A 26,882-nucleotide genomic window follows, 5' to 3' on the forward strand; every position below is an offset into this window, starting at 1 on the left:
AAAAAAGGCTTCAATACGGAACGCGCAGTTTCAAAAAGAGCTTCATTTACCCATGTACCCATTTTACTGACGGGAAAAGTACATTTGGCAATCAAAAGTAAATCAATCGTTTCAACAAACACTGACCAAGCAAGGGTGATGAAGAAAACGCTTGTGCGCTTGCGTGTATGGAAAAAACCCCCCAGCCAAGAACCGTGCCCCTCATTATCCCATTTCCCCAAAACCTACTTGGTGCGCACTCGCGTCAAACCGAAGCCGGAATGCCGTCCATAACCATAATCTCGTCTTCTCGTATCTTATCAGGCGTACTTTGGGGTAATCATCTAGCTGCTTCGTTGCTCGTCCCGTTGCTCGACGCTTGCTGCTCGTAACTCGTAGCTCGTAACCTGTAGCTCGTATCTCGTGGCTCGTAGCTCACTGTCAAGCGTTGCTATATACTGGCGAACCCATTGTATGTCACACGTGTAGGCTCTGCATCATGTAACCGCGCGGCCAGCCGCAGGACCAGGCCCTTGAACGGCTCCAAGGTCGTAAACACCACCGTCATGACCCCAAAGAGCGTCATCGAGAGCGCTGCATAGGGCGCGGCACGGCTCTTCACCTCGTACAGGTACGACACGCCCATGGCCGCCCCGTTGATGCCAATCGCAGCCCCTGCCGCGACTGTCGTGCAGCTGTCGCCGTCGTCCTTGCCATCTTTCTGCTTGTCCGTGTCTGGCCCGTCTTGGCTGGACACTGGCACGTTCAGCTTGTCCAGCAGGAACGGGTACAGCAGCTGGCCGAGTATGCCATTGCTGACCACCAGTGTCGCGTTGAGGGCTAGATTTCCCCCTAGCGTCTTCACTGCCGGTTTGGCCAGAGCCAGCGTCGTGCTTCGAGCGGCAAAAGACAGCGCCTCTGGCGCTTCGAGCCCTAGGATGCCGGCGAGAAGCACGGAAAGAAAGACATTTCCGGCGGCGGCAATGGAGGAGAAGAGAGCGATGCAAACCCCGGCATGACTAAAGAGTTGACGGCGGCATTCGTAGAGCTTGAAACCCCAGGTGACGATACCACACTCCAGCAGGGAAAGCGCAAAGTCGCCGGCGCCAAACCATCGGCTCGGGTTGTCTGGCATGGTCGACGGCATGACGAGGGCTGCCCAGATGGAATACAGAGGGGTGCCGCTGCTGAAGCCCCCCAAAACTTTGCTGATACCTCCTTCAAACTGCTGTATTGCCCCCCTCAGACGAGTGTATCCGAGCATGAGCATCGTAGTGGCTAATACTGGGTTGATCATGGTGGACAATGTATGCCGGTACCGCATGTTGGCTGTAAGAAAGTACGCAGACTTCATCATGCGCTGCAGGCGCACCGAGATGATCCAGCACATCCAGAGCGCGAAACCATCCATGGCCCGACTATCTCGGAACTTGACCTCTAGCGGAACGCCTACTGAGACTATTCCGACAAGGCAGAACAAAGGATAGCCATTGGTCTTGAGAAAGTACCACAAGCTCTTGTCTGGTCGTTCCGGAGTGGGTGCATTGATGGGTTGGTCGTCTGCAAAGTCTTCTTTGGAGGAAGATGATTGATCATCAGCCATCGCCGCCGCTGAATGCTGCCATTGCCTCTCAAAGGGCCCAAGAGTGGCGAGGCATGCGTTCTCCTGAGCCTCCAATGACGATGAACCAGCAACCACGACGATAGGAGGGCTGCATTGCGCATCTTCTGAACCACGGTGCCGAATCTTCCGAATCAGTGATAATCCGGATAGGCTGAGGAGAAACACAGCAACCCATGATGTGATGTTGGTAACAACTAAGCCCAATTAGGTCTTTATGACTCAACGCCGAGGACAATTTCCTCTGAGAAAACAAGAGCCTTCAACTCACCAGAAGTGGCGGCAATGTATCCGATATCTCTGATGCCGAGAACGTGCTTCAGCATAATGATGGGCACGGTGAAGCCTACTCCGAGATTGGCATTGATGAAGTCGACCTGTACCTCGCCTGAGAAAAAGAAACGAAACGGGACCTGTGGCATATCCACTGATTTTGTTTTTCTCTTACCCTGGCTTTGATCCATTGGTAATAAAAGTCATCGCAGCGCCGAAACGCGCTGCCGAATGCCGTCATGGTGACAAAGACCAAAACCATGCCGAGAATGGAGGCAAAGTATTGCAGTTGCGCCGGTACTAGCGCTACACTCACCGCTATGACGTTTGACTCGCCCAGTATGTAGATGAGCGAAATGAAAAACAGTTGAATAACATGATCAAGGATTTCGCTCCGTCTGCTTCGCCAAAGATTCGAGTTGGGTCTGGCCATGATGTCTTGATTCGGTGGTTCGGTGGTGGTGACAAGAAACGGGAAGCTCGCTAAGGGTTGAAGCTGCTTTAACACCGAAGCCTTGTGACATGGAATTGTTTTGGACGGCTATTCGGAGAAGAATACGCACCATGTGCGCAGTCCGGGGCAGTGAGTTGTTCACTGTGCAACGGTCAAGGTTCTCGAAATAGATGTCGGAGTCTGGTGTGCGATGGTGAAGAATCGGGCAATGCCGTGCCGGAGTTTGATCTATATAAGGATTGTTACACTGGGGATGTTTCAACCATGGAATATAGGGAGACTGTTGAAACAAGAAACATTTAGTCCTCACCATGGGCAGTATCTCCGGAGGAGCGCTTGAGACGTGACCCGTGTATACGTAGTCCCGACTACCATGTGGCAAATCATCCTTGATCGTACAAGCCGGACCTCGAGATGCCGGGACCAGACGTTCAGTTATATTCGCCAAGGAGCAGACGTTGGTCATTGGAAATTGGCGTTGTGATTGAGGGAACGACTGCGCTTGGACTTTGGCTCCGAGTTTCCAGACTCGCGGACCTGCAGATGGGGAATTCCAAATGCAACGTTTTCTCGCAGGCACAGAGCTGGACGTGCTTCTCTCTTCCGAGGGCTGACATTGACATGGCCATGATCTAGCGATTCGCCTCGGGGCAGCCAAAGCCTGCGCTGCCCCAATCAGATCCACCCGGCCTGATAACAAGAAGCCGCGCATTGCTCACACGCCCGAGTAGCGTCGTTCGAATTGGAGGATTTGGCGAAGAGGATGGTCAAACAAGAAAAGTCGCCCGGCTTCTAGTTTGCAACACGGCTTGCTGCTGTGCGTTGAGCTGTGAGCACACACATCCAGGCACGCACGGCCTGTCCGAGCCGGGGGTTTGGATTGCGCAACAGGTCGTCAAAACCGGCTCAACCTGGTTCACTCCCCGGAGGAGAGGTGCCGGAGACGCGAGAGACTGCGCGGTTTCATCTTGGTCCGACGATGCGTCAGGGCCCGGAAAGGCATCACGGTGTTGATCTGCCTGGTTCATGCAAAGGGAGGAGACTGGAGATTGTCAGCTTGCTGCGATACCGGACACAGCTCAAGGGGGGTGGGGGAGGGTGGATGTGAATGGGTTGTTCCTGCCCCATGATGGGCGCAACAAACACACGACACATGACGGGGGGTCGCCCAAGTCAATCAGTGACGTCGAACTGAGCTGATGGGTCTTGTTGAACATGTCGAGGCAACCTGATAGGCTGGGAACGGCGGACCTGACGCTTCTGTGCGACGTGGGGGAGCCGTAGCCGGTCAGGGGCCCGGGCGGTGGACCAGGGCGCCACGAGCAACCCCTGGCTGCCCTGGCAGATTCACTCTTGGCGGCATTGGCGCTGCAAGCAGGCCCGAGCTCCGCTTTGCCGAGGGCGCGCAGTGCAGCCAGTGGTGGTGGCCGTGGTGGTGGCCGTGGTGGTGTGCAGGGCGGGTCGGTTAGTGCGCTCGCTGCGCACTGTGCCAGGCCCCAGCAAGCAGTCTGGTTGACATCAGCTCCCGGGCTTAAATCGGCTGGGCGATTGTTGTTTGCCCATTGTCAACCACAGTTTGTAATGTACATACCTTGGGTGCATGTCAACAGGTAGGTAGGTACCTAATGTTTTGCAGGTCAACTTTTACCCAACACCTCCGCCGTGTAAAATCGCGACATCCTTCGTACCTTCATCTGCGCACGCTGCCCACTCCGTCCTCAAAGCCGCGTTGGGCTCAGGCTTTTGTCAACAAACAGCTTGAGGCCATCGTCCTGCCGATTGGCTTGCTTCAGCTCACCACTCACCCCGCCGGCCAGGAAATCCGCCCCGGTCAGCAGAGGCGGTCAGGAAGCCGCCGTAGAACCGTGATACTGTACACGCTGAGAAACCCTCCCCTCCTGGCTCCTCGGCAACGACGCGCATCCTCACCAACGCCACCTCGCTTCGCCTTACCGCCCGCATGGATGCCGAACTGAGAGAAAAGGCCGAGTCGCTTGCCCTGAGAGCGTCTCGTGCATGCGGCATCCCCCTGAGACGGGATGACGTGCAAGCAGCGCTGGGCGATCCCGACCGAGGGCCCCCGTTTGCTGAATGGATACGCTTGCACCTGCGGAGTGACACGTTGCTGACACCCGACGAGCTCGAGACGTAGGTCCACCCGGCGCCTCTTCCCTCTGGTCTTCCTGCCGGGCGCTCGCGGGAACGGAAAACGGAAACGGCTCCCTTGGGTCTCGGGCACGCGGCTAATCGTCGCGGGCGGCAGATACGTCGAGTTGGACAAGAGGGGGCGCGTGGACGAGCTGGCGGGCTCGCATGATCTCGCTCAAGTGCGAGCAGTAACCGAGGATGAGCTGCGAGTGGCTACCGAAGAACTCGGACGCTCCACGGAGCACATAGCTAGGCAGACAGAAACCCTGCGGCAGCAGCATGACGCCGTCTCCCGAATGGCCAAGAAGCAAGCCGAGACTGCGGCCCAGCGAGAAGAGCTCGAGCGCGTCCAAAGGCGTCAGAATGAGCAGGAGCGCCATCAGCTCACGATGGAGGTCAGTGCGAAGCGGTTGGCCGGCATGATGAAAACCGACGCGCTGGTTAAGAAAGATCCTAGGTGGAGAATCTGTCGCGAGAAATCCACTTGAGCCTCGCCGAGATGCAGGACCAAGGGCCAGCGCTCGCGCATGGCGTCGCGGCCGTGCTGCAATCCGACGACAAGCTGCTCTCGAGCCTTCAAAAGCTGGGTTGCGAGCTGGACCAACCTGATCCCGATGAAGCGCTCGCCACGGAAAAGCTCCGAGCGGCGTCCATGCGGTACGAATACACCATGCCCAAAAAAGATCAGTCACCCGAGGTGTTTCTAACAGGACGGAATCCAAGCCTGATCAACACCACCGTGGAAGCTGTTCGCGCCAGGCTAGACATGGTGTACCTGGAAGCGCTCGTCGCGGCAGAGCACTCCAACACTGTCGCACCAGCGACCAGCCAACAAGTCGCACATCTCCAGGAAGAAGTCGAGTCGCTCTACTCGGAGATTTTCCCCGTCGCCCAAATGGCAGCAGAGAAGCAGCATGTCGAGCCGGCACTCGAGCACATTGCCGCAAGGAGCGGACAGAGCCTTAGCAAAACCGCCTCTTCATTGAAATACGTACGCTGCCAAACCGCGCCCCCCTCCGACCCAATCTCCCGTAGCACAAGTGTGCGGCTGTTCTTTCTTTCCTTCCTTCCTTCCTTTCTTTTGTCGTCGTTTTTTTTTTTTTTTTTTTGCTGACCCCCGATCTAAAACGCCGCCCCTATCCCAGGTGGACGACTGCCTGACCTATCTACTGGATAGAATGGCCAGGCTACGTGCACACGTCGAGTCGCACAAGTCCTACCAGGCCGCTTCCGCCTCCATTGCCTCCGTGGCAAGGGCGGAAATGGCCGTCGAGGTCCCCTTCCCCGGCGGCCAGACGGCCATGCCGCCGTCGTCAACGAGTCAATCCCCCGTAAAGAAGCGCAGCAACGCCGCTGACGCTCGTGCACCGAGACAATCACTCGGGGCGGAAGCGAGGCCCCCGCTGGAGACGCTCCTCGAACGCCTTGCCATATCGCTGCCCGAAGAAGCCGGCGAGCGAGACAGGATCGCTGCTCTAGAGCGAACCCTGGCCGATCGCACCCGCAAATACGACCAGGTGGCAAGGGCTGCGCAGGAGAGCTTCGAGACAACCACACGGGCGTATCTCGACGACGCCAGGAAAGCGAATCAGTTTCTTCGAGATAGCCTCCTCGCGGAAAGCCCGTTTGGCGACGTGAAAATGGTGGATCCTGATGTCGAAGCCTCCATTCGCGTCCTGGAACAGGAAGTCGACAAGGCAAAGGAGAAGCTGCGCTACCTGCAGGGACAGGCTGTTTTGGCTGGAAGTCAGAAGAAGGCCGAGTTTATTAACCGCTGGGGTTCCTGATTCTTGATTCTATGTAAAAGCATGCATGGTTGCTTCGAGAGCCATTTTCCCTTTTTTTTATCCCCCTGTCTTTCCTTTCTTTGCGAAGCAACTGAAATGTTTGCCAGCAAACAAGACCGCAAGAGCACCCTCAATGGTGGTGAATAAATAAATGCCCACGATAAAGAGAGAAGCAACGAAAAAGCCACCAATAAAATAACCGTCCGTGCGGCATCACACCCTTGTGCCTTGACTTGTTCCATGACCCCAGATTGAGTTCTTGATAGCAACCCCAATGCCCATTGTGTAAAGCTCCATTGATCAATGCTCCCACCCCTTCCCCACGCTTGTCAAGCAAATCCATACCCCTTCTTCCCGCCACAAGTCAAACTTGGCCCGTGGCTTGGTTGTCTTCATCCTACCTCGTAAAGAGACTCTCCTTGCAATCATCATCTTCTTCCCGCTCGCGCTTTACCCGAGACGGGAAGTCTTCTGCTCCCAAATATACACCACTCAACATCTTCCCCATATGCGTCGTACCAATGTTGCCTCCCTGATTTCTCACATAAGTCATGAACGCCTTGAGAAACGGTACTGGGCTAGTTTTCGAATTGACGCCGTGAGGTGCATTCGTGCTGCTTCCCTTGCGCGGTATGAAGCCGTCTATGAGATCCCCGGGGCTCTTCAAACTCCACGATAAGCTCAAAAAGTCGCATACTTCGGTATACTCCTTGAATGTGCTGAAATAGAGCTGGCCAGCAAAGAGGTTCAACTCAATCTTCATATGAGTTGGGATTCGACGGCGCGCTCGCGGAGGGACAATGTAAAGATCGAGTCCGTCAATCGCGGGGTAGCTGCTATTCTGTCGCGCAGAGTAAATGTGCAGTGCGACGACTTCGCTTCGTGATATTTCATTGTACAGGATCTCGGCCTCATAAGGGCTGATGATGACCATCTCCTGAACAATCTTGTCCTCGTCGGCAGAGGTGAGAATGAACTGCACGTCATTTTTGAAATAGTCCGATTTCAGATTCTTGGCGTTTCGAGTCGTTTTAATAACTCGGGCAAAATCTCTGCTCACTTTGACGTGCTGTGGAAACAGGTTGACGTTGAGCAGGGTTGCCGCAGTCGTGTCCGTCATGCTTTTGAAAGCGCCGATTATCCCTTTGCTGTCCGAGGAGATCTTCCCTGTCCTGATGAAACGCACGACGTCTAGGTTACTCTGGTGTTTCGCAGGCTCCGCTGGCTTGGGTCGCTCCAGCTCGCGCTGCTCCTCTACTTCTGTTGCCATTTCCCTCTCCTGCTCTTCCTGTAGTCCATGCCCATCATGGCCGTGGAAATCATATGCCTCGCAGCGCTTTTTTATTTTGCCCAAATTTTCGCTGCTCGCTTCTTTTTCGAGCAAAGGGCCTGAAGGTGGAGGAAATTGGTACTGGGATTCTATGGTCCGCGTGTCGCACTCCTTGAACTTTGACACGATTTCCGGCGTCATCCGAATTGTTCCCGAGTCGTTGCTTTTTGCTTGATTCCACAGCTGGGCTTGCTTTTCGAAACGGAAGCCTTGTTTCGCCCAGTTTGGTATCAGACGACGCATCTCTGCCCACGTCTGAAGGACTGTCCATGCAATTGCGTCACGAAGTGTAATCTGATCGTTTCCGTCCAGCTCCAGCTGCGCCCTGATCTGATTTTCAATCTCGAATGGAACACAAAAAGCCACCGACTGTCCGTTTCCGAGATCTCTCATTCTCATACAGGCTGCATAAAATGGTCAGCAATCGGCATCTCGAGAAACGATGTCAGCTACTCGGGAAAGTACATACCTTGTGCTAGGCGATCCTTTGTCAGGTCTTTACCGAGAGTCACTGCAGCCCTATACGTTGGAGGAAGTTTCAGGTCGATTCCTCTCGTATGAGCCTCGTCGAGGTAGACGAGACATTTGTTCAGCTGTTTGGCAAATGGTGAAAGCCTGAGACATTGTGATTTCCCTTGTCTATCCAGAACAGTCAGTTCATCATTGTCATTACAGAATATGACGGCATCGATAGCATTGCGGCAAGGTAGTAATTCCAGCCATCTTCCTGCAACCTCTTGGTTCGTCAATTCGATGACATGTGCACCGACATCTAGGATTACCCGAATCTCATCTCGTTCTTCGGTGATTCTTTTTAAAAACTCTTCAGAATTGCTCCCTTTCACTTCACCGAGCAGTATGACCGAGTTCTGCGGAGACATCATTTGGTTCAAGACCAGGCTATCAGTATGATGTTGAGCGTCCGAGTCACGCTGCGTTATATGCAACGGTAACAGGGGTCGTGAATCATGCGTGCCGCTAAACCCGGTTGTCGGAAACGTCTTGGGGCGCGCCAAGTCCCATCCAGACGCCGAAACCTTCTCCGAATATTCCCTCAGCTGTTTGGCAAAGACAATACGCAGCAAGAAATAATCTATGCAAGCTTTTGAGTATCTCAAATGGGGGAAAAGCATAGTCTTGCATTGGTCCTCATCGTTGACATTAACACCTTGGATATGGCGGAAATCGGCATGAAGTCCTTCAGTGCTACGAACCCATGCTTCGTACTCGGGCTCGGATTGTTCAGACTTGAATAGTTCAACCAAGGCAAGGAAGAAGTCCTCATACTCGAGCCCCTGGTAGTAGTAAGACAAGCAAGTCTTTGTGATGACAGTATCGGCATAACTGTACTCGGATCTCAAGCTCGGTGCGTCCTTTGCCCGGAATGGAACTGCAATATCAAGTTTTGGGTTCCGATTCTTGTCTACACCGTAGTTCACACGCCATCGGTGTCGCAACGCTGTCGACAAAACCTCACAGGCCAATAATCCCCGCGCGAGATAGAATGCTTTCCTCATTGTTGAGTTCCATTTCGCCATTCCGTTTTCAATCTCCCGGCAGGTCTCTGCGGTTGGCGCCATCATTGTCATATAGCTCAAAAGGTCAGACTTCAATTGCTCCGGTACTCGATGAATAGGAAGTTCAGCAAATCCGGATCGGCAGATTTCTTCTCCGACCTTCTTCACAAGGCAATCTGATGCCTCACTTGTGAATAATCGGATTCTCGGGAATCGCCCTTTTCCAATCCAAGACACTTCGATGCCATTGGGGGCCTCTTCCTTGACTTCAGGAGCAACTTTGGCCACAATCGCGAGCATGCTTTGGATAAAGCTGCATCGTTCCGTGGAGAAGTCGACTGGTTGTGATATCCCTAGGGGATACACAAGCTCGTACTTGGGGGAAAAAACTTCATCACTCTCGTCGATGATGTCTCGGCTGCAGTTGTCAAAGAGACGTTTAATCGCGCACAGAGCGTTACCTGTAGCTAACCGGCCACTGTTGAAGCAGTCGCATATCATAAGCTGGAGGGATAAATCATGCTCCGGCTGAATGATCAAGACGCCCTTCTTGGCTATGCATTCCTCAAGCATGCTGTGGAGTTCCTTGGCTGCCTGCTCATCAACAGGAACTGCCCTTGAAAATGGCATGAAGTATATTCTGCGACCCAATGCGTTTCCTAGTTTGGTCTTCATAATCTCTTCCATTTGCTTTGATTGTGGTTTTGCGACAATGACGCGTACTAGCCGTTTCCCATCTGCCAAAGACGTTGCTATAATGGGCACAATGACGGATGATTTGCCTTCACCCATATTCAGCTGCATGACCGAATTTCTGTCCTGTAGAGGAAACATCATCGCCTCAGCCATCTGAGCTTGGGCGTTTCGCACCCGTATGTTATTCTCAACTTCAAACAACAACCATTCTGGATAGAGATGGGGGTCCCAATTTCGAGGTTGCAAACTGACAGCTTCCTTGTCAAGGTCCAGCTTGTTCGACTCCATTTCAAACAAGTTCAGCCTTTCCCAAAGCCGCACTCGCGACAGATTTTCAGCAAACACAAGAAGACAGGCCTGCCAATTGTTGGAACATGCGCCGAGATGACTCAGCTGTTGTAGCAGAAAACGCTTTCCTATGGGGGGCATTTGTTGAACAAATGCCAAGGCCTTCAAGTTGGCGAGTTGGCTTCCATGGTCCTTAGGTACACAACCCAGGGCTTCCTTCATTCTCTCAAATAAGTTGTCGCCGTCGATTTTCGCATCGCGTAAACAAGAGCTTAGGAGCATTCGAAGTTTTGCTCCACGTTCCTTCATCACGTGTCCCAAAGTTGCACCCTGTAGAGAGTCCAAGCTTTGTTGCAATTCCTTGACATATGACATCTGTTCCGAGGAGCACGCTTTCGATCTCAGAAGCTCGACTAATATTGAAGCCTGAGGGCTCGTTTTCCCTTGTACTGGGACCGTCCGATGAGAGAGACTTTGCAGTTCTTCCTTGAAAATCGGAGGGGTTGTGCTGTTGAACAACAGCTTCCCATCTATCGCAGGCAAGTGGACGCTTGCTTTGCAAGGCGCTCTGGGATGAACGTCAATGGGATAGTCTACCTGTTTTCCTTCAATATTGAACAACTCTCTGTGCCATGTTCCGAAGTAATTCGAAAGTTGTTCATTATTGCTCACGTCGCGGAAATGCAATTCAATGTCCAGTAGCATTTGACTGGTGTTGAAGAGATTGATGAAGCGATCGTGACTGGTAGGCCAGTGAGCGCCCTTGGATTTCCAATCAGCAATGAATACAGTTGGCAACGTCTCCAAGCAGTATTTCTTCGCCTCCTCGTACTCTCGCTTTCGCCGCGATTTGCACGCATTTTGCGACTCACCCCGTCGAACAGGACTCCTAGAATGCGAGCTTTTCGGAAAAGGGATAATGTATTTTTGCAGTATCCTCTCCAGGTCTTTCCTTTTTGGCTGACAGCCTTTGTTCAAACTGAAAGCCTCCACCTGAGGTGCCTGCAGCGTCTTCAGCTGACCGCACATGGCTGATGCCAGGATCTGGATGGCCTCCATGCACGAATGTGGTGAGAACGACAGAGTAGCCAGGAAGAATCTAGCTCGGTATTCGTTGGATCGGCTTGGCCTGTGTTGCAAGGAGTGCAATATTCGAAACCAAGTGTTGGGTAAAAATATTGCAGGGTCATCCAACCAGTTTGTGTCGTAATTGAAGTCGAAATTTGTGTCCTTTTTTAACGGGCCGGCGGTCGGTATATTGTGATGACTTCCCAGAACTTTTAGCATCCTGGATTTAAACGTTCGCAATTTCGATTTTTTGAAGAAGTTGACCTTGGTTCCCTGAAGTCCCGCCACCATAGTGATGCATGTTTTGTAGGCTCTCTTGAAGCGATCTGAAAACGGACCTGCAGTTTGCGTACCTGAAGAGCCGACATTCTCGTCCTCCTCGCTGTCGCCAGGCTCATCACTCTCTCCATCTCCGCCCCGATGGTCGATAAGCTCAAGGTATTCATCATTTAAGCGGACGTAGGGTTCATCACCCGCCGTAGAATGTGCCTCACCACCGAACCCGGGGCTGTGAAACATGGCTGTCCTTGTCGCATTTCTCTCCCCTAATTCCACGGCCTCGTTTTCTTCAAAACTGGGGGGCTCGATGTATCGATCGGCATGAAAGAGTCTGTACTTGGTAGACTGCTTGAAGATGTCTTTGACGGCGACGTGAAAGTCGTAACGATGCGACAAAGCGCCAAGACCATCCACCCAGGAAACAATCTGCAACTTTCCCATCCGCGGAGGCGACAGTTTTCGGTGTCCTTTCAATTCCGCAATCTCCAACAGCACATGGTGATTTTCTGCGGACAGAGTCTGGAGGGAAAGAACCTGAGCCGATCGGAGAATGTTCAGCGCTTGCTCAGTGCCTGTGTATCCCGTGAGCGGGTCTGGGAGGCAATAAGAAGTCAATGCATGCAGGTAGGCAAGTACTAGCCTGCTCTGAAGAGACCTCCCGACCAGTTGTCCGAGGTTTGCGTCCAGATCATATGCATAGGTTTCGCGAGACTGTTGCACATCGATTTCGACCGTCACATGTTGGATGGGTGAGCCCGGGTTGGCCTCTTGGCACTGAACTTTGCCTTGTGGAATAATCACCATACGATGTCCAGTGTTTCCTTCTTCAAGTATCATCATATTTTTCAGCCCTATTAGAGTCCCAATACTTTGATTTAGGTCAACGCGCATGCCAGGAAATTGCTTTGACAAGATGCAATCTGAGTCAAGGTGAAGGGTGAACTCCATTTGCAAGGTAGGCAAACGAATCTCTAAAAATCGACCTTCTTCGCAGTAAAGTATGTGCATATCTTCGGGACGCGCCAAGGAACTGAAGAACGGAGTCAAATGCGCTGCAGTTGTACTGCTAGGATTCACAAGGATGCCTTTACCCGGTTCAACGAGCTGCCAGCGTTGGCCATGCCTCCTCAATCTCCAATTAGAGTCGAGACTTCTCCATGGGTTGGTTGTGGAACGAAACTCTACCGTTTGAGTCTCCCCGTTCAGCCAATGCACGCTTCCAGACGTGAAAGACGACACGACACTTTTGCCAAGCACCCCCGGAGGGATCAAGTCAAAACGATGGCCATGGTTACATGCCATAACGTTGAAGTCGTATCCATCATCTGTGGGCGATTTCGACAAGCCCAGAAAGACTTCATAGTCTTGCACCATGCTGGTGACTTTGTACTGCATTCTTTCTTCCCCGGCGGTTACTTGGACATCTGGTCGTGACCGCCCAAAAAGAACTGAATACTGGCTGTGGGATTCCATGTGTCTCGGAATCTTTCCATCCCGGCAACCGTTCGCAAAGCTTTCCGCAGTGAGCAGATTGAATTGAATTATCTGATGGATTGTGCCTTGATTGTTTTGCAAGGACGCCTCCACCCAGTACTCTGCCTGCTTCGTCCAGATTAGTGGTCTTTGAAAAGAATGACCCATGGCTCGACCGAGGCAGTCAGTCCTGGTGACTTGGTGCAGAAGCAATTGGTAGGTCTTCAGCATAAGTCTTTTCCAGTTAGAAATGAGTATTTTTGTCCATTGATGAGAAGGGTCGACAAGAATGTGGCCTTCGCCAATCAAGATTGAGCATCTCAGGAGCATGAACGCGTTCGCTTCTTCTTGTAGCAAACCACGCAGAGCGCACTCCTCCAAGTTGAATGTCTCGGCACAGACCAAACAGGCTTCAAAACACTTGGAAACCTATTCAGCGTGTCTTGAGCCTTCAGTCTCTTCCGCTGCTTTGCTTTGTAACTCTTCCGTCCATTTAAATGCAATGCCTCGGCACATGGACAAACATGCCGTGGCGGTTCCCAGTACATCTGAAGGGCCAATAGACAATACACGGGTGATTAACATAACGAGAACCCACAAGGCTGTGTTATATTCCCAATTTGTCTTTATCTTCTCGATCCACAGGCCTATCACGTCAAGTAACTTTGCTGTGAATATTGGGCATTCTAGTAATTGGTGCGACTCTCTGGCGATGGTTGCACACGCCGTTCCTGCTTGACAAGATACTTGAAGTAAGATTAGAGCTGTCTCCGGCTTCTTCAAGTCTACTTTAGGAATCGCCAAGTGCTGCAAGATATTCAACCAGCGTGTATGATGGCCTTGTGCCAGCAATGCCATGCATGTATGCTCATGAGATGATATGTGAGCTGGCCGTCTATGTTGATAAGCTATTGCTTCGTTGGACAGACTTGATGCTTTTTGTTCTGCAGATTGGTCGGCAAATCGCTGAAGAGTAGCTGCAGAAGCGGGCAGTCGAACTGAACACATCTGTGGGAGGGCACTGGGAGGAATAACGGAGAGTTCCTTGAAAGTTGTTGTGTCCACGTATCTCCAGCGACGTGTGCAATCAACAAAAATTTGGTCCAGCTGAAGTTCTGGGTGTACTTTCAGAGGTCGAAAGTTTTTTTTTTCCTCGAGTATTACCATGATCCGGGCGTTGCTTGCCAACAAATCGGTCCAACCGCTTTCGTTCGCGTAGTCGGTAAGATATACCTTGCTTCCTGCCGTTTTCTTGTCATTTCTTTCAATCTGCTGTGATTGCGAAAGCACGTCTGTCAAAAAGAAATACGTGAAATCCCTCCACGCTTGGAAAGACAGAGGAGGTGAAAGCTCAAAAACGATGGCCTTGTATTTATCTGGGTTTGAAGGCAGTGGTGATTCGAGTACGTCGATTTTCAGCCTTTCCGCCTCCGCCTTCTGTCTGCATCTTGTACATGATGCACTATGACGAATTTCGCCTTCTGATCCATCGAGTTCTGGCTCATCGAAATCGCATGAGCCGCGGATGTAAACGTCCATCAATGAGTTGTACTTTTCAATCATCATACACAGTTCTTCCTTTTTTTTCTGTCGGCACTTATCTGCTCTCTTTTTCTTGGCCTGCCAACTCTTTTGGTAGCTTTCGTTTTTGTCGAAGGTTTTGGTCACAAATGAATCGCGCGCCCCAATGCCATCGAAAATTGATGTCTCACATTTGATGGCGTCGTACCGAGAGTTAAGGTATCGCTCCGCTTTGCCCAATCGTTGCATGTCCTCCTTAGAACTAAGAAGAAGCGCATCCCATATAGTTGAGGGAATCTCGGGACTGAACAGATGTAGTTGATCGTTGGTCGCCAACGCCGATTTATCGCACGCTATCCATAGCTCCAAAATAGTCAAGACCATGCGAGAAATATCCATCGGATTGTCTCTGTACAGGTCTACCGCGATGCGAAAGTACTGACTGGCTAGGTCGCAGAGTTGTGAGCATGTGTTTATGTCGGCAGTGTTGGCGTCGATCCACGCATCCAGGCTTCGAGCTACCCATGCCTCGAATAAAAACAAGTTGAAGTTCTGATATTCCTTGTCCAATTCACTTATTTCGAGTGTTGGGAGATTTGTATGCAAAAATGATAGCAAGTGAGACTGCGGGTTTACACTCGATGGTGTTGTTTGCGCCCGGCGAGCAATTCCAGCGATGAAAGCGTCCAGACCAGGTAAGTCCAGCTTTGTATCTCTAAGTATCTTTGAAGCAGCAATCGAGGAGAGTTTCATATCGCGTGAATTCTTCAAAATGACTCGACTCCAGTTCTGGTTCATGTTCTCAGTTGCTGTGGCCAATATGCCACTGACAACAGCCATCCACGGTTCGTCCTCTGTCAAAACGAGCTTTCTTACGCGCCGACTGAGTTTCTTTACCATGCAAAAGATGGTTTCGCTCTTCAGTTTTTCCTTGAGCGCGGAATCCAGAAGACAGGACATAAAGTGTGCCATTGCCTTTTTATAAAGGTTTGCTCCTTGGTGTTCATGGCTGCCCAGAAGCAAGTGCAAGGTGACTCGCAAGGAAAGCCAAAGTGGCGAACGCCTCCAGGGCGTCGTGGTAGCCGACTTCATAATCACATCGTCTCGCGTAAATTTCCAAACTCCCATTGTTCCGGGACGCGCTTTGGGAAAAGATAGCAAAAAAGCGTAGAGAAGTTCTGTAACAAGTACAGGGGAGGTAGTGTCTGTTGCTGTGGGACGCTCGGGTGCGGATAATTTTGGCGTCATGTGTTTGCAATCCTGGTGGCTCAGAGTTGCAAGTGTGTGCGAAAGAAAATCTACGAATCTCGGCGGTTTTATCTCGTTGTCGGGGATAGACACGGCAACTTCGGGGAAATAGCGCTTGAGGCGACCTTTACACCCCGAGACGGCTTCACTGTTCGGAGACAGCTCCCACATGCTGAAACTAATGCAGCCATTCGCTTTTCTGACCAGGATGCTGGAATTTTGCGCTTGGATGTACAGAGGAAGTAGAAAAGTTTCTGAGTAGCGATAGTTAATACAAGATAACATAGCTTTGGGCACTAACGACAGTACCTTTTTTGATGAGTTGATTGAGCATTGTGACAAGCTTGGTTCTTTCAATGCTTCCATTTTCTTCTCTGACTTTCATAAAAGCTTCTATGGCATGCTGCACGCCAAGGATGATGTCTCGATCTTGATCTCTGCATGTTTTGGCAAACCTGCGTAGAGATGATGCCAAGGTCGCGAGTAGACGCTCTTCGAAGTCGATATCGTCCGCTTCGGAAGGGAGTTTCGGAAGCAGAAAAACATGATTGATGATGCAATCCAAAGTTCCTCGGTCCATAATGCTGATCAGAGTGGGAAACGTGTCAAAGGTAGATGAAGCAGTTTGTAAAAAGTAGGAAACGCGCCAGAGGTAGGTGAAGCAGTTTGTTAAGAATAGGAAACGTCCCAAAGGTAGATGAAGCAGTCTGATAAGAATGGGCAAGCAAAACAGTCCTAACGCAGGTGAGTTGAAAGTGAGAAGGAAGAGAGAGAAAAGAGGGAGAGAGGTCATCAAGGGCATTCCAGTCTCAGCTGGCGGCCTGCAGCTGCAAGCCGGTGCGGTGGTGGCAAGCAATATTCTCCTGAAGGTTTGTTTCTCGTTGCATGTGTTTTGCTTTATCACAAATATAATTGTGAAAGAGGCCTGTTGGCGAGGATGAAGAGGACGGGCGTTTTTGAAGATCTCACGAATGCCGTCCCGGGAATCATAACGTGGTGACCAATGTTGCAACCGAACTGCTAATCCATGGTAAGTGTTACACATGAAATCAGTCACGAAGTTGACTTACCATAACGGCATCTCCTTCTTCTACCAGATCAACCCGCGTGGGCCATCCCCAAGTACTTCAGACTACCTCACTGTTAGAAACGTGTTTTCGTTCATCGGTCACTTTGATTCCACGTCTTGCCAGCATTACACTCACTCGTCAATTGATGCATGTCCATCTCCCTCCTGAACGTAGCACACACCTGCCGCAGGTCCCTCCCACCGCCAACCGCGGAGCGAGGCATCATAAACCCATAGGAAACCTGCAAAGAAAGGACGGCCTTTGGCCGTGCACTTTCCAGACCAGGACATCAAATACATGAAATCAATTGTTAGCCACGCGATCGTACTTTCAATTCGCTGTAGATTAGCGTTTCAATCACACGTGCCGTCGGTTCCTGGTCATCTCCACCACCATGACGCTTCGGTCGAGCAATCTTGAACCGGCGTCATATCTTGCCTCCCGCCAGCACAGCCCTCATGACTTCTCGCCGCTCGACGAGGCTGCGAAGCGGCGCCGGCCATGGTCGAGAAGCATGAGCTGGCCGCCAAGTCTGGCAAACCGGTCCCTCGGCAAGACACCTTGACGCATTCGCAAATCATCTCCAGCCCAGGCTCTGGCCCCCATCGCGAACGAATGCCACCACCGCCGCGAGTCCGCGCAGGCTGACCTGGTGCAGCCCGGGCCCTATCCCACGGCGACCCGTCGCAGGGGTCGCAACAGGAGCCATCGTGACGACGAGCGGACGCCTCCCGGCAGAGAGCATTCATTGCCGAGTGAGTACTCGTCTACTGACAAAGGGGCAAGGAATTCAGAAGTTGAAGCAGGCATCGCGTGGGCGCTGGTGTGGAGCAGACGGAATATCCATCGACAAGGTGCAGCCTGTTCCGCGGTCGGACAAGACCAGCTGGAAATGGCAGGTACGGCTCATCATCAACCTCTGGCACAACGTGATTTACAGTATCGAACCTTGAATTCGGTCTGCCGCCAGAATCACCGCACAGCCTGGGACGTGGCCCCACTGTGAAGCTCTCTTGATTGGCTGCATGCACCTCCACCACATGTTGGTGCCTCGCACTCACGAAAGAGCGCATCGTGGGCTTCACTTGCCTTCTCCGTCACCATCTCGTCTATTCAACGTATCTATATTGGCTTGCATGTGTGCACACCTAAATAAACGAACAGATATTCCTTGGTCACTTAGCACCGCAGGCTATTATGGCACACCTGTACACTTTAAAAGGACACACCATCAGCTTCACTTTCCCACCTTTCTCATCATCATCTCATCTATTCCACAAATCTACTGTCAGCGTGCATCAAGTGCACACCTTAATCATTTCATAGGTACTCCCTGGTCGTCTTGACAGCCGCAAGGCCATTACTTGCCACACTTGGCGCAATCGCTCACGAAAGAGCACATCGTGGGCTTCACTTTCCCACCCACCCTCTCTCCGTCATCATCTAGTCTATTCAATAATCTGCCGTAAGCGTGCGCTATATACGCATTCACACGAGGCTTTCCATTTGAACCCAAAACCAAAAAAAGGAAGAAAAAGAGGAGGAGGAAAGAAAGTACAATGTGGCAGGGCAGCTGCCCTTCTAGCTTTCGCGACTATTGCTTCATTCCCCATTGCGAACCGCTTTTCCATGCCTCTTTGTCGGACAACCGTTGCCTCATCACCCAATGTCTGATAATCCAACCGAAACAAGGGACATGCATCTATGTACACTCTCGCAGCAACACTGCCACCATTGCGTGACGGCCCCGTGATTCAAGTCACCCGTTTGCCTCTAACCCAGCTCTTATCGTTCCGAATGCAAACCGGCATGCGCGTCCGCCCCCCATCTCTCGCCGTCCCGAACCAAACCAGCATGCGCGTCCGCCCCCCAACTCTCGCCGTCCCGAACCAAACCAGCATGTGTGTCCGCCGCCTAACTCTTGCCGTCCCGAAACCTCCGTCTACGTAACAAGTCCCTGCAACGCAACAGTCCTCACTTGGGTGCCAGATCCCCCGCAAGGTTCATATGCATGATCGCGTCCGCCGTCCAGTCCGCCTCGTCCTCGCAATCCTCACGAGCATCCCAAATATGGAAGCCTTCCCGTCCATCGACGCCCGGGAGGGACATTCGTATCTTCGGAGGCGAAGTCATGGTGTCCGCGCCGGACCTTGTAGGTTTCGGCCCCACGGGCGGGGGCTGTTCTTGGTCACAAGACTCATCATCCCGCCGCGTGGTGCTGTCGGGATAGCCGTGCGCGTCTACCCGCTTGCGCTGTACACGAGGAGCCAGGCCCGATTTGATGAAGCCTTGAGCGTCCTCTGCTGCCGACGCCGCCTCTCCCTCGATCACGGGCATGGACGACGGTCGAGGGGCTGGCGCCGACGGCGTAGAAGCGTTGTAGACCCGGCTCATGTGCACATCGGCTTCCTCTTGCTCCAAAATCTGCGGCGCGTGCTCGACGTTCCTCAAGCTCGAGGCGCCTGCCAGGAACCCGGCACTGCGGATGCTGCCAGTTGACACTCTGCTGGCCTCTCCGAAATCCGCCGTGCCGCTGCCGCTTCCCGATTCGCCCATGGCTGAGGCATCCAGGTCCCGGATCGCAAACTGAGCCAGCGTCCGCAGTTTACGGGTGACCCATCCTGCCAGGATCTTTCCTCTTTGCTTTTCTCCTAATCGGGACCGGGGGAAATCTCCTTTGCTGACAAACGCCACAATATCGGCAATGATTTGATGTTCGTTGAGGATTGCGTTGACGATGACTGGCACCATCGACGCGAGGTACGGTTTCCTGCTCACTTCGACGAGGACTACGACAAGGCCTCCTGCCTGAAACACTGCGCTGCAGATTGTTCAACCTTCATTAGCATCCGGTGGTGGCGGTGCTGGTGGGGACAGAGGTTTGGTCCAGCTTTGACGCCGCAATTTGATCATGTACTTACCAGCCACCTGGCACAATATTGCGGTGCGATCTTTCCACCGACAGTTCAATGTCCATTGGGAAATGACTCAAGCCGTTAATCTCAAAAGTCTCGCCAATGCACCCAAGCACAAACAGGACTTGCATATCAACCAAGGCGCCATTTGGCCCAATAGGCCGGCTGACGTTGTGCAAGAAGCCGAGGTCGCCTGTTCTGACGTAGGGCAAGTTAGGGTCCCCGTCGACAGTACGTCCGTCGAAGCGCTCAGCGTCAAAGACGTCTTTTGATCCGTAAAACGACTTGACGCAAGCCTCTGAATCGACCCAGATTTCCCCGTATTCCCCGTCGAGGCAATGCACACGGTTTTCGGGGTTCACAATGGCAATCTGCGTTGACACGGGAACCATTCCCGAGTCCTGCACCAGCAGGGCCTTGGGGTCGCTCTCGGGATCAACCGTGACGACGAGGCCGCGCCGCAGAGCCTTGGTGTCCAGCCACAGCTCGATGGGCTCGACGCACATGTAAGACCTCGAGGCGATCATGGGGTTCAGTACGTGAGAAAACACAGTGTTGATCGCCGTCCTGTCGAGTCCCACGCCGGCAAAGTGCATCCGGACCTTTTGGAAAACATCGACCCGGGGGCGACCCTCGGCCGTAATCATCATGTTCTTCATTTCGTGCAGCGTAAAGCCTTTGGCCGGCATGACTGCCATGGCGTGGTCCAGCATTTGAGGTGTTGCGTACGTATCCTTAATCTTGTATCTCGACAGCGCAACAAACAGCGACGTCGGGCTCTGCGCAAACTCCACGGGCGAGAGGAGGTACGTTGGGGAGCCGGTGTAGATACCCATGAAGCAGGTGTGAAGGAAGCCCAGCCCTGTGGTGCTTCGGACACATCCGATGACCGGGCGTGAGCTCGTCATCTGGCACGTCTCCTTCTGCACCTTGCACATTCCCATGACGGTATCGTGTCCCAGCTGGACTGCTATTCTTCGCTGGTCCGGTGTCCAGTACGTCCAGACGAGGACCGGATAGCCGGGACGAATCCAGGCGGGGTCGATTGTGAAGCCCAGATCCCGTAGCCCGCTGTTCTGCTTGGGCGGCTTCGTAGTGTTGTAGACGTTGGGAACGGCAATCTTGAGGATTTGCGCCGACTGCTTGATATGGCTCGCTACCGGCTTGAGCTTGATCAAATGGTCCACCTCTTGATTCACCAGCACAGCCTTGACGTTGTAGTCGGCAACGAGATGGAGAAGCGCGGGGACGTCCTCGTTGAGTCGGTTCTGGTCCAGCGGCGCCATGGGTATGACGACCGCGCCGAGATTGATGCAAGCGTGAACGGCAAACACAAACTCTTCGGAATGCGTGTACATGAGCACAATATGAACCCCGGGTCGGACCTTGACCTTGTTTTTGAGATACATGGCCACCGCCGCCACCTTTTGGTCGAATTTGCGCCAGGGAATGCCCTTTCCCTCTCTTCCTCGGCCATCAATGGTACAGTAAGCAAGGTCATCAGCTTGTCGGGCGACTCGCCATTGAATCAGATCCGTGATGCAAGCAAAGTTGTTGAGCGGAGTAGAGGTGCGATCGTCAATCACAACCTCTCTCCGGTCTATACCCGAGTATTGCTTTTCGGCTGGGGCCAGGATCTCAGCCCTTGAATCCGAGGCAATCTGGGACCATATGCCGCCGATCGGATCAACGCCTATGGGGAGGTTTAGCACGGCATGTTCGACCCCGAACTTCACATGGACGCAGGGCAAGTTGCCGAGGTCGAATTCTCGCCTGCAGAGCATGTTTCCAATCTCGCGTCTGCCATTCTTGACCACCCGAGGCAGGGTGTTTGGCGGTGTGACCATGACGCAGTACAGCCTGAGGTGGTGTTCTTCCATGAGCACCTCCATGACTCTTTCGGCCAAGGAATCAAGCAGCGCTGTGTCAGGTTGTCTTGGTGGCCCTCCTGAGGCGAGGGGAGCCGTGGATGCCGAAGCCGTCTCCACAACGACCACCGGGAGGTGCTCGTCATTGACAAAGACGTCAAACGCAGAGCAATCGTATATCTTGGGAACATTCTTGACGATGCTCACCACCATATGCTGAACGAAGAAATACCTGTACTCTGCGACCTCATGGCCATGCTCGACCCATTCCACTTTCTGCCGAATGCGATCCTCATAGAGGCCCAGGATGAAGATCTTACCTTCAATCACTGTACCCAAAAGCCCGGTTCGCAGGAACTCGGGTTCGACAGCGGTTGGGGTTGGCTCCCCGGGATCAAACCTATAGGGGCGGGCATGAAAGATGAGCTCGGTGTTTTTGGGCTGCGCCCAGAACCCACCAGATAAAGACGGGGAGTCGATCCATATCTCGCCCACGGTATGAGGAGATGCTAGAAGGCCGGTTTCAGGATCGACGACTGACAGGGTAGCATCAGGGATGGGATATCCAAACGTGCCCACTCTCACCATCCCTGGTTCGTTGGATGCCTTCTTGGCCACTTCGTTGCCGTACGCCATGACCACTACTTCGTTTGTTTTGAGCGCCTCCCGGTTGAGGAGGACTTCATTCATTTCCGTGTTGGAGCTCTTTTCGGCCGTTGCAGTCGTTCCACCGCTCAGCAAGCTGCCAAACCCGTTTGAAGGGACAGGCTTGGCTGTCCGGTCCTCCTCACCCGATTCAGAGTCTGACGGCGCCTCTCGCTCGAGAGTCAGCGGCACCCCCATTCGCTCCTGCCCGCCTAGCCAGTCCCTCACACTTATCACCATGCCCCCATGTTCCGGGAGACACAGCATTGGCGCGACAACTTGCCTGGCCCTGGGATTTCTCAGTGGTCTTAGCCATCGATCAGCCAAAACCTCGTGGAATTCTCCGTCAACAGTGAGTGTGTCGATCAAGCAAAGCTTCACAGATTGGAAGTTTGGGTCCATGCCCTTTTTGTAGTTTCGTGTTGTCATGGGATCTTGCTGGTAATTGTACGCCGCTCGCTTCAAGCCAGGATAATCCGCCACCATGATGGTTGCCTTGTATTTGGTGATGAGGTGCGCGTAGAGGCCGGGAACGTCTACGGCTTTGTTGTCGAACCATACGGTCGTGTGACCGCCATAGACGGCGAGTAAGACGCCTAGAATCATGCCGATGCCCTGTCGGGGCTCCAGGTAGGAGAGCAGGGTCTCGCTGCTAGGTTTCCTACCACCGATCAAAAGACCATTCTTATCTCGTAATGACGGGTTGAAAGTGTCTCCCGGGCCATCAACGGGGATGGTCGACAGGATGGCGCTCAGACATGCCATCTGATGCATGATTGTGCGGTGACTCAGGACGACACCCCTCAGGTCACCGGTTGGGGCCCTGGAAAACTCAATGTAGGCGAGGTCCGGGACGGCGAGGGGCGGCACGTCATCCTTCTTCTTAGGGTGGTAGCTGCCGAATTCATTCGTCTTCCACCACTCGACCCCCTTGGGCCAGGTAAGCTTCTGCGCGGTGATGTCGCGCTGAAAGGCCTTGAGGTTGTTGTCCGTCGTCAGGGCGAGATGCGCCTGGGTTGTGGTGAGGATGAAGTTGAGACGCTGGTAATCTTGCAAATCGTTGATGGGCACTGCGACAACGCCAGCGATGAAACAGCCCATGAGGGCAATGGCGAAGTCGATAATCTCGCTGTCGCGGTACACCAAGGCCACTCGATCTCCGCGGTACAACGAGCTCTTATCTCTTATAACTTGAGCCACCTTTTCGGCCCTAGACGCCAGCTTCTCCATAGTGACGGACGCAATTTCCTTACCCTTGCTGTCGAGGACCCAGTACGCAGGCACCTTGGCTGTCGTGCGAGCACGGTATCGGAGGACAGCAGCCATGTTGTCGAACCGGGACATGGGCACGTTGGGATCGTGTGGGTCCTGGATAGCGAATGGCACCTCTCGCGGCTCCAGAGGCTGCAGATACTCCAAGAGTTCGGGCGGCGGCATGTCGCTTGCCGTGAGCATGGGAGGAGCCATGGCAGCGGTGGGCGAGAAGGGTTCGCCTGAAGAATATCTGTGCGGAGTCCCATAGTCAACTCCGGGCTGGTCGTAATGCTGCTGACCGGCAAAGTCGAAGAAGTAACCTTGGGAGTCCTGCAGCGTCTGGCTTCTTCCGTCATACGGCGGGAGGTGCTGCTGCTGCTGCTGTGGGTGTTGTTGTTGTTGTTGTTGTTGATGATGATGATGATGATGTTGTTGTTGTTGTTGATGTTGTTGCTGCTGCTGCCCTGCACCGAGGTAAGCTCCATGTTGATCCGGATTAAAAGCATAATCCCTGGAAACCATGGTTCCACTCCGGGAGGCCCCGTCGCTATTCGCAGTCGGAGTTGGCAGAAACATGGATTCGCGCTGCACAGAAGCGCGGCGCTCAGCTATAGAACCACCGGGCCGCAAGCGGCCAACGGGGTTGCTCATGTCGGGGGCTTGCGAAGCTGGATGCGGGTGACCGAAACCAGAGGGCAACGCAGAGTCATCGCCGTTGGCAACGGACGCATTGTAGGCGGCGGCTCTGTGGCCATCGTAGAGCGCACGCGTCGGATGATCTGGGTCATGAATGCGCAAGCCAGTTGGCGGGGGGGGTGAAGGTTCGCGGATGGCGGGGGCAGGAGACGCGGCCGGAGCCCTGGATTCACCATGACCAAACTGAGCGAGTAACAATGTGCGCCGTTTATTGTATCTAGACGTCCAAGAAGTGGTTAGCAACGGGAAGTGCGGTGTTTTCGCCGCGGACAAGCAGACAGGGCGCGGGCGGTGGCAGCGGTGCACGGCTTGGGAAGCTTACCCTTTCTCTGTAATGTCTCCCTCCTGTTCGACGAGGGAAGAAGAAACAAGAGCGGAAAGAAAGACAAAGTAAGCGGTCGAAATATCTCACACACACGATGACGATGGGTGACGGCGTCGAGATTCTAGACACGAGTTGCAATGGCTCGAGGAATGGCCCCATGCGTTGGCACGACATACCTCTAACTCGCGTTGCAGGGCATCGAGCTTGGCCTGGAGCTCGGGATGGAAGTCAGCCATGGCGGAGGGGGTCGAGGACGGCGTGTCGCCGGCTCGGAGAGCTACAAGGACGGCAGCGTTCGGTGTACCGGCACTAATGTCTATGCATTTTCTGGCGCGGAGGCCATGTCTATGTAGCAATACTGGCGTGCTGGCGTGGGTTAAAATGGGGGGCCGGGGGGGGGGGGGGGGTGGTGATGACGATGACGGGATCTGGCGGGTTGGAGAAGCTGGCTGGTGGGATGGAGAAGACAATTGAGCCCAGCCACACATTGGAACCGCCCAGTCTCGTGACGTAGTGGGAAAGGAAGGGCCATTGCCGCTGTGGCCCAGCAGGCCGTGCGTGGGTCAAGAGACCCGTGCCACCAGCCTGGCGGGCAGTGGAAGCAGGCAGGCACGGGCAGGCAGGCACGGGGGCAAGGGCTGGGGCAAGTCAAGGACATCACATGCAGCTTGGTTAGGGCCAGCCAGCTACAAATAACCATAAAGACACCATCAGCCTGGGGGTTCTCTTCAGCAACATGACGTCTTTTATTTTTATTTTTTTTCATTTCGTTTCATTTTATCATATTCTATTCTGTACAACTTTTAACGATCCCTTTGGAGCCACGTTTTCAGCCGCAGGGAGGGAAGAACCGTGCAGGAAGGATTGCAAGCCCTTCACGCTGGCCAACCTGCCTTGTGCCTTGGTCATTCTGGCTCGATCCCCGTCCCGAGCCGCTTGGTACGAGTTCACAAACGGGTCGAGGGCTCAGTGAGGCATCCCTCTCTGCCCCCCGTCACGTCAAAAAGGCAACAGGTTTGCACCGCGAACAACAAAAGACTCTCTGGTTCCCCATCCGACCTCGCCTTCACGCCCACCGGCCCAGCAGCGCCATGACGCCGCACCCGAGATACAGCGAAACCAGCATCAAGGCCAGCCTCTTCTTGTCGCTCGTCCGGGACGGGTTGAACAGGAAATCCCGCGCCAGCATCTCCACCAGCCCCGTGTAGACCAGGATGCCCGCGGAGACGGAGTCGAGCACGCCCGACACCACGCTCGCCGCGTACGAGCTCCCGTTGTACGTGTGGTGCAGGCCCAGCCCGACGGCGACCGCAACGGGCGTCGTCAGCCCGTACGCCAGGCAGAGCGCCCACGGCAGCCACCTCCACCGCGCCGGGATGGGGATCACGCTCAGCCGCGCGCCGATGCCCAGCCCTTCAAACGACTGGTGGAACACCAGCACCGGGTAGAGCGTGTTGAAGTCGTCGCCCCCCGACACCCCGAGGTTCAGCCCGATGATGATGCTGTGGAAGATGACGCCGAACTCGAGGACCAGGAACGCCGTAATCTGCGCGTGGAACGCCTTTTCGACGTGCTCCGGCTCGCCCGAGAGGTGCTTGAGCTCCTCGACATGCCCGTGGCGGCCCGAGGCGGCGCCCTCGTCGGCGCGCGCGAGGGCGTCCTGGTCCCCCGAATGCAGGTGCATGTGCGAGGCGTGGGCGGCGCGCGAGTCGGCTGCGCGCGAGTCGGTGATGATGTCCTCGACGGGCGCGTGGGCCAGCCCGGTCCGGCTCTCGACCCAGTACTCGGCCATAAAGTCCAGGAGGAAGATGAGCATGGCCGACGTCAGCGCGATGGCCGGCGGCCACGAGTACGTCGCCCACCCCCCCGTCAGGCCGACGCAGCTCGCCGGGCCGATGGCCTCGTACGCCGGGTCTAGCAGGTGTATGAAGGCGGTGGCGATGATGACGCCCGCGCCAAAGTACCGCGCGAACAGGTATACCGGCAGGGGAATCCGCACCCTCCGAGACCGCGTGGCCAGCACAGGAAAGAAGGTGACGGCCGTCGAGACGACGAGAATGACAAAGATGGCCGAGACGTGCAGCCCCAGCCTGTCGTCATAGCTGTTGTTGCTTCCGTTGAGGTAGCAGATGATGTCGACGAGGGGCGTCTTGTCCAAGTCGACGGAGCTGGCGTTGAAGGAAGCGTCTGCGCCTGCCATGATGATGACGGACGGACTGGGTCACCTGGGCAAAGGGACGGCTTGGGCTGGCAGACATGCACCGAGTACTCTGCATGGGAAGGGACAGACAGCGCGTCTACATGCCGCATCCTATATAGCACGGGTCACCGATCGCAGGTGAGAACCTCTACGGGGTTTGAGAACCTGTATGGGCTTTTTTTTGGTGTTATTTTTTTTTTGTTTTTTTTTTTTCTCCCGGTGGCGTT

General features: G+C 53.8%; 7 protein-coding genes across 7 annotated transcripts; 1 reads left to right on the plus strand and 6 right to left on the minus strand.

Annotated features, from left to right (window-relative positions):
- Positions 1-430: 430 nt before the first annotated feature.
- On the minus strand, positions 431-2,306 carry UV8b_03487 (uncharacterized protein; the record flags this gene model as incomplete). Its single annotated transcript, XM_043140985.1, has 3 exons — positions 431-1,797; positions 1,872-1,977; positions 2,049-2,306. 3 exons carry the CDS (start codon positions 2,304-2,306, stop codon positions 431-433), a joined length of 1,731 nt encoding a protein of 576 aa, XP_042996919.1.
- A 159-nt stretch (positions 2,307-2,465) lies between these two features.
- Positions 2,466-2,793, minus strand: UV8b_03488 (uncharacterized protein; the record flags this gene model as incomplete). The annotated part of the gene is made up of 2 exons (XM_043140986.1): positions 2,466-2,555; positions 2,638-2,793. 2 exons carry the CDS (start codon positions 2,791-2,793, stop codon positions 2,466-2,468), a joined length of 246 nt encoding a protein of 81 aa, XP_042996920.1.
- A 1,494-nt stretch (positions 2,794-4,287) lies between these two features.
- Positions 4,288-6,262, plus strand: UV8b_03489 (uncharacterized protein; the record flags this gene model as incomplete). The annotated part of the gene is made up of 5 exons (XM_043140987.1): positions 4,288-4,475; positions 4,591-4,870; positions 4,933-5,132; positions 5,199-5,466; positions 5,621-6,262. 5 exons carry the CDS (start codon positions 4,288-4,290, stop codon positions 6,260-6,262), a joined length of 1,578 nt encoding a protein of 525 aa, XP_042996921.1.
- Positions 6,263-6,659: 397 nt separating this feature from the next.
- UV8b_03490 (uncharacterized protein) lies at positions 6,660-12,280 on the minus strand (the record flags this gene model as incomplete). Its single annotated transcript, XM_043140988.1, has 2 exons — positions 6,660-7,996; positions 8,062-12,280. The coding sequence occupies 2 exons, from the start codon at positions 12,278-12,280 to the stop codon at positions 6,660-6,662; spliced, it is 5,556 nt and encodes a 1,851-aa protein (XP_042996922.1).
- Positions 12,281-13,342: 1,062 nt separating this feature from the next.
- UV8b_03491 (uncharacterized protein) lies at positions 13,343-15,853 on the minus strand (the record flags this gene model as incomplete). Its single annotated transcript, XM_043140989.1, has 1 exon — positions 13,343-15,853. One exon carries the CDS (start codon positions 15,851-15,853, stop codon positions 13,343-13,345), a length of 2,511 nt encoding a protein of 836 aa, XP_042996923.1.
- A 2,873-nt stretch (positions 15,854-18,726) lies between these two features.
- On the minus strand, positions 18,727-24,691 carry UV8b_03492 (uncharacterized protein; the record flags this gene model as incomplete). The annotated part of the gene is made up of 4 exons (XM_043140990.1): positions 18,727-19,573; positions 19,674-24,347; positions 24,453-24,475; positions 24,632-24,691. 4 exons carry the CDS (start codon positions 24,689-24,691, stop codon positions 18,727-18,729), a joined length of 5,604 nt encoding a protein of 1,867 aa, XP_042996924.1.
- Positions 24,692-25,521: 830 nt separating this feature from the next.
- Positions 25,522-26,655, minus strand: UV8b_03493 (uncharacterized protein; the record flags this gene model as incomplete). The annotated part of the gene is made up of 1 exon (XM_043140991.1): positions 25,522-26,655. One exon carries the CDS (start codon positions 26,653-26,655, stop codon positions 25,522-25,524), a length of 1,134 nt encoding a protein of 377 aa, XP_042996925.1.
- Positions 26,656-26,882: the final 227 nt, after the last annotated feature.

Source organism: Ustilaginoidea virens, chromosome 3, assembly GCF_000687475.1.
Source record: "Ustilaginoidea virens chromosome 3, complete sequence".
Taxonomy (NCBI): Eukaryota; Fungi; Ascomycota; class Sordariomycetes; order Hypocreales; family Clavicipitaceae; genus Ustilaginoidea; species Ustilaginoidea virens.